The sequence below is a fragment of the Peromyscus eremicus genome, chromosome 1 (assembly GCF_949786415.1).
Source record: "Peromyscus eremicus chromosome 1, PerEre_H2_v1, whole genome shotgun sequence".
Lineage (NCBI taxonomy): Eukaryota > Metazoa > Chordata > Mammalia > Rodentia > Cricetidae > Peromyscus > Peromyscus eremicus.
In genome coordinates this window covers 45,580,131-45,594,682 of record NC_081416.1, presented here as the reverse complement: position 1 = coordinate 45,594,682, position 14,552 = coordinate 45,580,131, and the positions used below count along the sequence as shown (strand labels likewise).

Sequence of the window (14,552 nt, the reverse complement as noted above, 5' to 3'; positions counted from 1 at the left end):
CACTTTTGACATTGGGCAAATATAAAGGTTCTAATTTATCTTCCTACTCTAATATAATAAAAATATTTCTATGTTGAGAATATTTTTATAAAAATAATGAGGATTGAATTGACAATGGGACATCTATATTAACAATTTTTAATGCTATGCATATTTTGTAAAATGCCATCATACTTTTAAATAACTTTGAGAACTTTAGTTCCAAACTTTTACATAAATGCAACTTATACTTCATTGTATTTGAATCATTTCCCAAAGCAGCAAGGATAGAATTCTGAGCTTGGGAGGTAATAAAATTGTCTTAGAAATTCTATTCTGCATGAAGGCAGCATGATGATTGGTGTGTGTGGAGGTGATATTCTTTTATAGATATTGCAGAGTGACTTCTGAGTTGTGGATTCACGATGGTGACAAATCTCAGGGCTTTCCAGATAGAGATTTGTTTAAATGAATGTCTTTTTGCAGTGGAGAGAAGGGGACATTTTTATCCATTGACCTTTTGTTCACATTCCTCCTCAGATACTACATGCTTCATCGTCTCCATCCGGCAGACGCCTCTCTTCTCTTTTGGCCTCTCAGTTAGTCCATATTGCATTTTCTTGCTCCTGTACAGATTTCATTCGGTTGTTGGTTAAAACAGTAAATCCTTGTTTTACTGAGAGCTGTGCCCACAGAGGGACAGTGTTGGGGTTGGAGAGATTGCTCAGCAGTTGAAAGCACTTGCTGCTCTTGCAGAGGACCCACAGAATGGCTCCTAGCTGCCTGTAACTCCAGTGCCATGGGATTCAACACCCTCTTCTAGCCTCTGTGAGCAACAAGCATGCATATGATAACAACTGACATCCGTGTGGTCAAAACACCCATACACATAATACAAAATAAACATAATATTTTTAAAAAGAGGGACAGTATCATAATCCCCTAAGGTTTATGTATTATGGTACATTTACAGTCATCCTGTTCATGTATAGAGGAGATCTCTGTTGACTTGGTCCAATTGTCTCTCCTTATGGACAAGGAAAATTAGTTTTAAAAAGGCAAAAGTAGTTTCTGCTGCAGGTAGAAGTGGTTGTGTGGCTAAAGCCAGAACCAGAAGTTAGCTCTTTTGATTTGTAGCACTGTTTAATTTCCACTCTTCTTGGATCCTTGTTTTCACCCAATGGGCAAGTATTTATTGAACTTCTACTAAGCATCAGCACCTTGGTAAACTGTGATACTACAATGCTGAGCCTGTCTATAAACTTTATGTTATGGGGGAAAGATACTAACACTCCTATACTAACTATACTACACTATAATTCTGATGAAATCAGTAAGGATAGAATATTGCCTTGAAACTATGGCTTGTAGGTGCTCACATTGTATTTATATATACTTTTAAATGCAATTAAATATTTACTGTATGTTCATTCTGTGCTGAGCCCCAAAGAAATGAGAACTTTATGGTCACAGCTCCTTCCTTCATTGTGCAGTCTAGAAGTGAGATAAGTTAAGACATAATAACCAGCATAGAACAAAATGTTGAAGGTCTGTGGTTCAAAGTACACAAAAATCACATTTTTGGGAGAGGAATATCATAATGGCCATCCTGTAAGTGATGACATATGGCACAACTCCTGAGCAGAAGCTCTTTCAAAAAGGTTTAGAAATGAGTAAGACAGGCCTGGATAGAAAGATGAGCCTCGGAAAGAACTATGATGAGATAGGCCCCACCTAGGACAGAATTCAGGTGCAAGAATCCAGGCTGACAAGGGTGCTGGTAGTTAAGAAGGCAGATTGCCTAAACTGGGACTATACAAATAGTGAAACTTCAGGGATCTGTTTCCACAGTTGAAAACAGACTAGAGCAAGACTTTTCAGGGACTAGATCCAATTGTCTTGGTCAGAGCAGAACTAGTAACAAAGGGGATTTAGGTCTCAAATATGTTGAACTTTCTAAAACCTTAAGTCAAAATTAGCTATTATTATTGAAAAGAGGCCCTTCCTGCTTGGAGACTGAGAGTCAGACAGGGCACAACATGGATTGCACTTACTTACATTGTTTATTCATAATACTAGATGAAAGGAATAATTCTCCATGATATAATCATGATAGCCATTCTAACCTTGTTTAGAATTTTTTTATACAGAATCAGAATTGTTTCAATAATTATCAGCCAGCTGCCTCCAATTTCCAAATTAATTATTATATTAGTGTGTGTTTGAAACTTGTGCCTATATGTCACATTTGGTGAAGTCTAATTTGATTAGTGTTATTAAACAATAGTGTTTTCTGGCTACTTTGAAGATAAATGAAATCTTATTAATAAAATGTAAACTGTTGTTACTTTAATATTGTTGAAAAATTAAATGTCTTTGTCTTTTTCTCGCTAAGTATACTATATTGAAAATAGCAAAGCTTTACTTGATTGCTAAGAAATGGAGTGGGTTCCTCAACTTGATAATGTAGAGATAGCAGATACAAATATTTTGTAACATGGGGTATGCCAGACTGGAAGAAGAATTACTACAGATAAATCATTACACTGTTCTCTTGGTGGTGGTATGGTCCATCTGAACGTGAACTGCAGGGACACTCTTAGTTGAAGACCTTCTGTTGATAGAGATCCTCAGGGTGAAGACAACGTGTGTGATTATAACAAGTTTTCAGAGTAGAGAGGATAGTAACTAGCAGCTGTCTGGAGGGTTATGATAACCAGTTAACACACTGGCCTCTAGAGCAGGGCATCTCTGCTGCCATGGTGAAGACGCTTTGCACCTGTTCCTTCTAATTAGCTTTATCTTCAGATTTCCTCTAGAGAGGATGATTTGGGGCTGGCTTCTCACTAAGAAAAACAAACAAAAAATGAAGACACATTATTATGACCACTTTGAAAACCAGTTTGTGAAGATATCGCTTGAATTGTATACAATATAAAGTCTGAATCAAAGACTTGGTAAAGCAATGTGGAGAGAATTCAAGCAGTTGCCTTTTTTTCCCTCCTTAAACAGGCTCATGCACAATTAGTCCGAGAGGTTGACGTGGAGAAGGTGTCTGCTTTTGAGAATCCATATGTAGATGCAATAAAGAGCTTGTGGAATGATCCTGGAATCCAGGAGTGCTATGATAGACGACGAGAATATCAGTTATCTGACTCCACCAAATAGTAAGTATCTGCACTCCAGGCCCTGAGGACCTGCCTGGTGCTTTTCATGGGAATGTGCTCTGTGATATTTGTTAACAATATAGTCTGTGTTGTGCATGTGGTAACCAAACCTAGGTGGTATAGATATTAAACTAATATTTAAGTGTCGGTTCAATTATAAGGTACCAAGGTCATATGGTGTAGAATATTTCTCTTTTTTGGAGAAAAGTCTCATGTAGCCCGGGTTGGCTTTGAACTCTCAGTACTCATATCTTCGACTCTGGAGTACTGTCATTACAAGTATGTATCACTATGCCAATTAAGTATTCTAAGGCTCAGACTGCATGGTAGGCAAGGATTCTACCATTTGAGCTACACCTGCAGTTCCAAGAGTATTTCTTTCATTATGTTTTACTTAAAAAATAAAAGGAAGACCCTAGTGATCTCATTTTTTTTTTTATCACCCTGTTTTCTTTCTCAAATTGCAAGCCAGTGATCCACAAATCTATGCACCATTGTGTCTTGGTCAGAATCTTTTTTTTTTTTTTTTTTTTTTTTTGGTCAACTTGACCAAGCCTGGGAACTTCAGCTGAGAAAATGCCTCCATCAGTTTGGCCTGTAGGTAAGCCAGTGAGGCATTTTCTTAGTGAATGACTGATGTGGGAGGGCCTGGCCCACTGTGGGCAGTGCCGCCCCTGGGATGGTGGTTCTGGATACTCTAAGAAAGGGTAAGCAAGCTTTGGAGAGCCTCCATGGCCTTGCTGCACTTGTGCCCCCAAGTTCCTGCCCTGTTTGAATTTCCACTGTTCAGTGAGGGACTGTTACTGGATGTGTAAGATGAAATAACCCTTTCCCTCCCAAGTTACATTTGGCCATGGTCTTTATTATAGCAATAGAAAACAAATGAAGACACATTGTGACTTGAAATCTTGGAGTATTTTTTTTTTTTTTAATAAAAGTTCTGATCTTAGCTTTGGGCGACAGAACACTTGTATAGATTAGAAATTGCAAATAAAAATGTGTTCGATCATGACTTCCCAAAACATAAGACTCCCTAGTTTCTAATTCTCAGACCCTTATCTGCTTTCAAAGAACCATTATTGATGGATGGGTTTTCTTTTGCAGGAAAACTGTAAGTTTTAATTTTGCATGCATTCCAGAATTATTGTGTGAGCTGCCAAGTCAATCTCGTGTGTCCTGGGAAAGATTTGCATCCAAGAGAGATCTGTTAATTCTTTGTCTTCAGATGTGTATAACAGAAAAGTTCAGCATGGGACTAATGTAGAATCATTGTATCTAGCATTCTAGATAGCTAAGATTTGGAAAAAAAAAATGTTGGTTGTTGTTGTTTTGGATTTTTTAGTTATCTAGTCAGATTTCTGTCTACATTAATTATGCAAATCTGCCATTCCCCTCTTATTTTGGTTCTGTTAGACACATGAAAGGGTGGGAAACATTTTACAGCCTTAAGCCAGTCCCTATTATAGAGTGACCCAGTGGCTAAGAGTAGGCATCAGAGCAAAAGGAGGGGCCTGAGTGGCTGATTGATGCCCTTCAGTAATGCTTGCAAGGCCCAGGGGTTATGCATTCTTTTTACAGTGAAGTTACATTTCTGCCTTTCCAGGCATTTGCATAAGATAAATTATGCTTCAGATCAGCCATAGAAATGTTGCCTGAATAAATGCTGTCATATCATCTGGTGGTTTGAATCATGTCATTCTAGACTGACAGCAGCATTCAGCTATCCTGTTTAACATGCACTCCAGTGTGCGCAGTCATCTGGCGTGTGCTGTTACTGCCTGTCCTTCCCTCCTGACCTTCTTCCACGTCACCATTCCCACCTGCCCTGTCCCCCTCTTCTCCCTCTTCTTCATTCCCTTGGTGTAAGTTTCTGTGAGTTGAGTGCATAGATAGAAAACCTGCATTCATCTCTTGTCTATTCCAAATTCTGCCTCCTCTACCTTTGACCAGCTGTCTGTCTTTTACTTCCTGCCTCCTCTGTCCTTCTGTTTCCTTTGCCATTTCAGATTTCATCCGTCTCCCTGTGTTGCTGCTGTGTTTATCCACCCTCCCTGTTCTGTTCATTCTGTCTCCTCCTCCTGTTATTTACCCTCCACCCTCACTGTGATTCTCTGCTTCTCCCTCACTCCCGTCTGCCCCTCGTTTTGCTAACAAGATCCTGTTTCCAAGTAATGCTCTGTGATTCCTCCCTTCCCTCCTCTCTCCACTCTCTCCCTCCCGTTGCTAGTACTGGAGATTGAACCTAGAACCTTCTGCATGTGCAGCAAGCACTCTACCACTGAGCCCAAACCAGCCTCTCTTTATGCTTATTTTATATATTATCTTTTTCTCTTCCTACCTTTTATGCTTATTTTATATATTATCTTTTCCTCTTCCTACCTCTTTTATTCTTTACTCATCATCTATAATTATGATTCTGCCTATAGAGAGGCCTTGCTACCAGGGAGTCAGAACTCCAATATCTGATACTTATGTATCCATCAGGGTTTGCCCCCTGCCCTGGGGTAGATCACTGAAAAGTTTCTTTTGCGTGGAACTGTTGACTTCCATGGATATGCTCTTGAGACAGCCCCTATCATCTCTCATGACGTTCTCCGAGTGAGATTTGTGGATTTTGAGGCATGTGCCCATTACTTAATGGTGAATTTGTGTATTACTGTAAAGTTTGTTGTAGGCCGGGGGCTGTCCTAGGCTGTTTCTTCACCTCAGAAAGCCACCACCTTAGAATTCTGCCAGCATGAACTGAGTCCAGCAAAGAAATTGACCTGCTGGTACTGATGTGGGGACCCTGGCCCAAGCTGATTTAAGTTCCCTAGCTGATTGTTCTTTATATGTTCCTACTTTTCTGTCCTGGGGTTGGGGATAAGTTGATTTTCTAGGTTGCATTTATGTGAGTGCAAATACCCAGTTACTTTAGACGATTTTTTGCTGAAATAATACAGAAATTATAACATCTTGTATACCCTTAGGCATTTTATTATGTATATCTTTGTAAAAAAAAGATATTTTCCTATGTAGTTAATAACGGCATATAAATTATACCTAAAGCCAATAATAAGTTCATGTTCAGATTCCCTGGATTCTTCTAAAATTCGATTTAGATGTTAATTTTAGGAATACACGTTGCATCTGGTAGCTCTGTCTCTTAAGGCACTTCTACCCCAGTAGAGAGACCTGTTTTATATTTCACTGGCATGCTGAAAAGAGTGGCCTGGATTTCCTGATTGATTCTTGTACAGTTTAGCTTGCTTCTTTCTCACAAGGATTTATTATCCACCAGAAGTTAAGACTTAGATTCAAAGTGAGCAGTGTGGCTCGAATGCTTTTAAAGTGATGTTGTACTCTCACTCTGTCGGCTTTTCACTGAATCCTTTTATTTCAGTTAGTAACCCTTGTTGATAAATAATCCCAGTAGGACTTGTGATATAGTAGTAGTACTAATAGTTGTTATTGTTGAGGCAGGTTCTGGCTGGCCTGGTACTTCCTATATAGATCAGGCTGGCCTCTAGCTCATAGAGATCTGCCTGCCTCTGCCTCTGTCTCTTGGGATTTAAGACATGTGCTACCATGCCCAGCCTTACATTGGCCTTCTTCTCTGAGGTAGCTTTTTTATTCAACTGGTGCTTTTGGTTACCATGAAATACATTTCCTATTGTAAAGCTGTGTGTTCTAATCTTTCATGTAAAATCAGTAATTTGCTGCATGTACTCAATAAGATGGTAACTATATCATTTATCATCTATGCCAAGATACCTTGAGGAGGAATGAGTAGCTGCTATACCGAAGAGGCCTAAGAGCAGGCAGGATTGTGGCTACCAGCAGTGAAATGAAACCTAAGGGGGTTAGTTGGTTTCCTTCTTTCCACTTCTGTGGAAGTCTCTCTTTATTTAAGGAAAGTGTAACCAAATGATTCCTGCCAGCTGTTTAAGGAAGGTGTGTAGATCCCTGGCTTGTTCTCACGCCTTTCTGGGTGTTGTAGGATTATTGTAGACAAGTGTGAGCAGCTGGGTGACCTGTGTGTTCTGGACACTTTACTTTTTTTTTTTTAAAGCCAGGTAGTCTTTCCAACAGAGATACCACATTTCCCTGTGTCGTCGTCGTCGTCTTTGTGTATGTTCCTGCTGGGCCTTGCCTCCTTTTCCTTCAGATGCAGCTCTGCTTTTGTCTTTGTATTGGCAGTTCTTCTGTTAAAAGTTTGTCAGTCTCAGATTTCTAACTATGTGAGAGTCAGGATCTGTCATAAACATTTGCTTAGATGCTGGGACTTAACCACTTTCCCTAGAATCCTGCTGGTTGTGAGACTCCATACAAGCCACCTGCCAAGAATACTGGAAGCAGAGGCCAAGCAGAACTCTTCTTTTTTCTATCTGATGGACTCATAGTCACCCTTGAAGACACAATTAGGAGTCACCCTTTCTGAGTGCCTGACCCAGTACCAAAGATAGTCACCATGTCACCTGTCTTAGCACTTTGTACATATTCTGTGTGTTTCTCAGAATGCTCACCTCTGTTTTCAGTACCCAACAGTGACTGCTTATGTTTGACAATCACAACTGATTGGTCCATGAAAGTACAAATGGGTAATTCTTACTTTCTTTTTTTGTTTGTTTGTTTGTTTTTTGTTTTTTTCATATTTTTTTTTTTTCGAGACAGGGTTTCTCTGTGTAGTTTTGGTGCCTGTGCTGGATCTCGCTCTGTAGACCAGGCTGGCCTCGAGCTCACAAAGATCTGCCTGACTCTGCCTCCCAAGTGCTGGAATTAAAGGCGTGTGCCACCACCGCCCGGCTGGTAATTTGTATTTTTAATGACTTTCATGCTAGACTCTCTTTCTCTTTTGCAGTTACTGATGGACTTGGAAATTTAGGGGCTGAAGACATATAAGCATTTTTTTCCTTATTGTTTTTAAACTTCTCAGATCTCAAAGTTTCTGATCAAAACAATAATAGCTCCTGTTTACTAGACACTTAGTCTGTTACACTCTGTGTTCAGTCATTTTGTGTATTATTCCATCTGATAATCAAAGCCTCAAACAGTGGTATTTCTTCTTATGCCTTATAAAGGAAAACCTGAGGTCTCGGGAAGACCAAGAAACCTGCTCAGGGTCACACTGTAGTAAATGGGAGGAACTGGAGTTGAAATCAGATTTGCTTGTTCCAGAGCCTAAGCATTTAGCCATTGTGAAATACAGCTTCCCGGTGGGGGGTGGGGGGGGCAGGTAGTAGATGGGAAGATGGATAGAAGATAGTGTGCAGCTAGGTGTTTGGCATGTATACTTTATACCCTACTAGATAAATATCTTTGATTGGGTATTTTATAAATCACTTGATGTGATACATATTATTGATGTTTATTGGTGATGTCTCCAAGTTGTTTCACATTATAAGATTAAGAGGGAATAAATGGGCCAAGCTCACTAGAAAACAAACCCAGAGGATTTTGGTCATTATCATTAAAACATAGTCGTGTTTCACTAACTAAGCACCTTGTTGTTCGTGCTAACACAGACTAAGTCTAAGTCACAGGTAGTGCATAAATATTTATATAAATTTTAGCCTACAGTTTTAGGGTTTTTTGTTTGTTTGTTTTTTGAGACTAACCCTGTCTGTCCTGGAACTCACTCTGTAGACCATGCTGGCCTTTAGCTCAGAGATCTGCCTGCCTCTGCCTCCTGAGTGCTGGGATTAAAGGACTGCACCACCATGCCTGGCTTAGTCTCCACGCCTAACCCTCCCTGACACTTCATCTTCCGTTCTACCCAATCACTTTTTACAGGAGCTAATTAAGGACACTTTATAGCTGATTTATACCTGCTTGTTATCATAGTAAAACAGTTATACCTCAAAGGGCAAAAAGCAGTGGGAGAAATGAAGAGATGAGAAATTTCAGGAAATGGATCAACACTTTGGGTAGGTTTGCAAATGGTCTTAATTTGATGCATTCTTCAGTTTGATAGAATGAGCCAGTTAAAAGCATTCTAAGATTCTGAAGAACTTTGTAGATTATTTTACTAACTTTTTCATTATTGATAAAAAGCCTAAAGGCTTTGAGGATCTTTAGAAAAAGAACACAATAAACAGATGGCTGTAGGTTTTCTTTTCTTTTTTTTCTGGGGTTCACCACCTGCTTTAATATACTGAGACATCAGGTCAAATGAGTTCACTGCCTACAGTACCAGAAGTTCCCTGACACTAGCCGCAGAATACAGATCTCAGTCAGACCAGAGTATAGTGAAAAAAGTCCTCATGCTGCAACCTTAGGCTGAAGACTACTAACTATGTCTGAGTTTGCCTTAATCTTACTTTACCAGAGTCCCCTCCAGAGAAGTCAGACAACTTTTAAAGAGTCCGTGTAGTCCAGAGCAATAAGTACATGAAGAAATTGGCCCTTTGGCACACATCAGCACTGGAATTTGCTTTGATTATGTTCTGAATCTATATATATTATTATGTTGATTTTAAAATGCAAAAGGATTTTCAGAAATAGGACATTCAGGCCATCTGACTTAGCCAAATTCTGGAGTAAGGGTCCCCTGCTAAGAAGTTACTTAGTAATAATTTGAACACTTGTACCCCTGGGGTGGGGTGTGGCTCTCCTGGCCATCCTGATCCCCCTTCCCCCGCTTGAAGGAAGGAAACAACATGGGATGATGAGACTCTTGGGCAAGCATCCAGCCCAGTTCTCTCTGCTACTTATCAAAGCCTCAGTCTCCCCAGGCATGATAGGTAATATTTAATGCTTAAATTAATTTCTGATTTTTGAGTATTTTTTATTCCATTACACTAGACTGCCTTTACTGAGAAATAATTAGCCTGTGCAGTCAAGCAAAATTTAGTACCATCAAATTAACATGTGTGACTTGCGTGTACGTGTGTGTGTGTGTGTGTGTGTGTGTGTGTGTGTGTGTGTGTGTGTGGTTTCAGGCTTTGAATTATATGGTCATTGTCTCACTGCTAGGTGCAGGTGTAGCTGTAGACAATGGATAAATTTGTGTGAGAGTAAATTCTTCAAGCTGCTATCTTAGCTCAGAAGGAAACACTGATCTTAAATTGTTCTTTTTTAAAGAATAATGATAACAAGGCCTGGGAGATAGCTCATTCAGTAAAGTACTTGCATCACAAGTATGAGAAACTGCGTTTGAACCCCAGAACCTGGGCATGGTGGGTTACCCTTGTAATCTCAGTGCTGTTGGCTGGAGACAGGTGGTCTCTACGGTTCACTGACCAGGTAGCCTAGCCTAATCAGAAACTCCAGACCAAGGAAAGACCCTGTGTCAAAAAAACAAAATGGGGCTGACAAGATGGCTCAGCTGACAGAGGTTCTTGGCACCAAGACTGAGTTCCATCTGGAGGCTCGACATGGTTGAAGGAAAGAACTGAATCCTGCAAGTTGTCCTCTGATCTTCACATGAACTCAACGTGCACAAACTCACATATGCATAAATGAATGGATGAGTAAATAAAATGTAAAGTGTCAATTGAAAATAAACTAACAAGGTGGATGGTATCTTATGAACGTGCCTATCTTAGTTTCTTCTGTTGCTATGATAAAATCCCTGATCAAAAGCACCTGAGGGTGGAAAAGATTTGGTTTGCTATCCCAGGTTACAGTCCCTCATAGCCAGGGAGCCACAGTGGCAGGAGCTTGAAGCTGCTGGTCACATCATGTCCATAGTCAAGAGCAGAGAGAGAATAAATGAATGCAAGCCAGCTGCTCAGCTAGATTTCTCTACTTTTCTATAGTCCAAGGTCCAAACCCGGGAAATGGCACCTCTAACTTTTAGGCTGGGTCCCACATCAATTAAGCTAATCAAGACTCCTCCACAGACATTCCCACAGGCCACCTGATCTAGACAGTTCTTAAATCAAGACTCTCTTCCCAAGTTTCTAGTTTGTGTCAAGGTGACCAAACCATCCTAACACCTGAGTTGACTTCTGGCCTCTGAATGAACGCATATGTGTCCCCAGTGCTAACATAGGATCATTTTTCCACTTGAGTGACATACTTGTACATCTTTCTACCTTTTCCAGGAGTGAAAGAAATAAGACCAACGTAAAAATCATGTATTTCTCTCCTCCTATATTGTCTGATGCTTTTTAAGAGTCTTTGTCATTTTCAGAACACATGGAGCTCACAGGGCTGAATAAAACTCAGATATACTTAGCCAGTCTCTAGCCTTTGGGAGAGCAGTAAGGCAAGAACTAGACTTGGTTCCTCCTTACGGGTAAGTTGGTCTCCTAAGGACAGTAGGTGTAGAGGTAGGTTGGAATGTGCAGACTAGCCACCTGCTCTTACTTCAGCTGATTCTTAAGTAGCTGTGTCTCCTCACTATCTCCTCCACAGCTTTTCCTCAGGAAGATGATGTTCTCAGCTGAAGTCTTTAGTGTTGTCATGTACAGTGGGGATGAGCAGACTGCAGGAAAATTCAGCTTACTTTCTGTTCTTACAAAGTTTGATTGGAACTCAGCTGTACATATCCATTTATGAATGTCTGTAGCTTCTTTGGCACCCACCCAATGGCAGTGTCAGATCATTAAAACAGTGACCATATGAATCACAAAGCCTGAAATACTCACACATCCACACATAGTTTGAATCCTCCTTCAGAACAATGAGTGTTGATAGACAGTTAGCACACTGCTTCTACCATTTGAATGGAATCCTGCTGAAGACTGGTGTTCTGAATTAACTCCAAAATAAGTTTTAGAGAGTTGAGAACATAGTTGGCTTTTGTTCCTTCAGCTTCCTCTAGAAACATTCCATAGCACCCTGAGGCCTGATCAGGAGTGAGTCATAGAGCTCTAGATTGAACGCCCCACCCCCACCCCTGGCAGGGCTTGTACCAGCCACACGGAGCATCTAGTACTAAAGATGATGGAAATGGCCAGAAATGTTCGGTAGTTTCTTTGGCCTCTGAGAAGGAGAACTGTTTTCTGCCCCATCTTTGTGTCTGATGCTTGGCTGAAGGTGGCTAAGAAGACTTAAATTGGGTTAATATTCAGTAGGGAAGACGGGGTTTTGTAAGGGACCAGATGAAACATGCCCATGACTAGTGACAGCTCCACCTCCAGCTACAGATGAGCCCAGGTCTTCTTTCCAGGACCCTCGGAGTCCGAGAGCAGCCTCCTTCCTTTTGGCTCACTGCCTGTCAAGCAGCCTTGGGACCTGACTGGCTGGCCCGTTACTCTTGTCGTCATCACTGTATCCTTTCAGTTGAAACAAGAAGTTGAAAGGCTGGTGAACTTGCTCAGAGGACCCAGCTTCAGTTCCCCATACAGGGACTTACAACAGTATGGAACTCCAGTTCCTGGGGATCCATTACCTCTTCTGACCTCTACGGGTATGTGGTGTTCATGTGTATGTGCAGCCAAAGCAGTTCTACACATAAAATGAATAAATTAATAGGTTGAATATTGTCCTATGGTACGTTAAGTCAAATTAGGATGACCCATCGATCTCCAGACATGATCATCGTGTTGGAATGTCAGGGTCTGGTGTTATAGGACAAACCTCTAATTTAAAATAGTACGGCCTTAGGAAACTTGCTTCTGTGTGTCCGCATCATCAATGATTATTTGCAACACAACTGTGTTCATTGCTAGAGTTCCAGCTCATTCAGGAGGGGACTTGGGTCTTCTACCTCTTGGTTCATTCCCACTGTTGAAGTTACTGTCTAGTTTACCGTGAACTTTCATTAAAAGGTACTTGTTGAAAGTCTTAAGAAAATTCTGTGCCGTTTCTGATTTCTTCCCTTTTATCTCTTCTCTTTTCTGCCTATAGCATCCCCCACCCTTTTTTTTTTTTGCACATTATTCTCTAGTGACTGCAGTTCATAATCATCTATCCTTTCTTATTGCATTCTTAGTTAGCAGCTTACAATTTGGTACTTAATTGTTTCTTAATTGATTCATCTGTACTATCTTTGCTTCTCAGATAGTCTGACATCCCTAAGGGAAAGAAATATATTTTAACGTATTTTCATACCATTTCCTTGTGCCAGCCTCCCCCATCAAACACATACCGAATTAGAGTTTAGCGTAGTAGGTTCTCATTAGCCAGGTATATGTTAGCTGAATTAAGCACTGTCATGGCACAGCAAGGCAGATTAAGAATCAGCCTTCTAATATTCCTTGATGTTTCAGAATTGTGTCAGAATTAATCAACACCTTTGAAAGCTGTCTTATAAGAAAGTAAATTAGAAAATCCCAGTAGGCAAACTGAGAGGGGCCTCTCTCTTGCCTTCCTCTGTCTCTTTCTTTGGATTTTGTTATTTCCCTTGGTTTCATATCTAAGAGACAGTCTCTCTGTGTTGCCCAGGTGCCTCAAGCTCCCTGGCACAAACAGTCCTGCACAGCCTCCTGAGTCGAGAGGGCTGTAGGCATGCACTACTGCACTTGCTTGTGCTTATGTCTAATTACAAGCTTGATCTCTTTGTGCGCTATAGTTGTAAATCTACTGCTGTTGGCCTGGTCCTGGCTGTGACCCTGGAGTCTGCCTGGCACACACAGAGTTGTTTGTTGGGAGTCTCTTTCTGATAACCATTTTGAATAGTCTCATCATAAAATTAAGATGGCGAATCTCTTTCCTATGTGGAGTAATGAATTCTTTTCAGGATACTCAGGGTATTGGTTAAGAAAAAAATACTTTGTGAATTGTCTTAGTTTTTTCGTCGAAGAAAGTTAGAGCACCTTATTTATCCTGTTAGTTTTTCTTTATTTCAGTGATTACTCCTTCCTCATAAGTTCTCAAGAACCTGGGTCATAACTCTGCAGCCACCAGTCTGTGCTCTTTGCTTTTTTTGAGATTTCCTATGAAAAGCAAACAATTTTCTGAACAAAACTACCTGTAATAAATGCTACCCGTCACTGAACACTAATCGTGAGGAATGGTAATTTTCCTTCTGCCCAATGAGCTCTTCTGAAATGGACATGTTTGTGTAATGAGTAATCGCACACAGCTAACAAAACTGAGCCAGATTCCTGGCCAACTCAGACCAGAAGGGAGGGACTTGCTTGGGTCCTGTCCCCAAACCTCCCTTTGAACCTTGCTCACCTCGGTGTAGTAGTTTCATGGAACCATCACTGATCCATTTAGTAAAGGGCACTCTGTTTTGGTAGGGTTTTTTGTTGTTGGTCTTTTTGTTTGGTTGGTTGTTTTTTGTTTTCAAATCTTTTCTTCTGGAGTTCTGTGTTCACACAGCTCTGCTCAGAGCTGTGTGTCTAGGTTTTTCTTGCCTTCGCTGCTTTAACAGTGTCAGATAGCATCTCTTGGCATGATCTAGCTTTCTACTCCCAAGAGAATGATCCTCTCACAATGAGGTCTTGTTAATTTTTTTAAATGAAGGCGACCTAGTTTTTGTAACCTTCTTTTTAATAATTAAAAATATGAAAGCTACCCAGAATCATTTTT

At 40.5% G+C, this 14,552-nt stretch overlaps 1 protein-coding gene across 1 annotated transcript in view; it reads left to right on the top strand.

The window, feature by feature from the left end:
• The window catches only part of LOC131908910 (guanine nucleotide-binding protein G(q) subunit alpha), a 243,539-nt gene that overhangs the window by 179,871 nt on the left and 49,116 nt on the right, over positions 1 to 14,552 (top strand). The window contains exon 3 of the mRNA XM_059260042.1: positions 2,992 to 3,146. Coding sequence (XP_059116025.1) covers positions 2,992 to 3,146 — 155 coding nt within the window. The remainder of the gene's footprint in view (positions 1 to 2,991; positions 3,147 to 14,552) is intronic.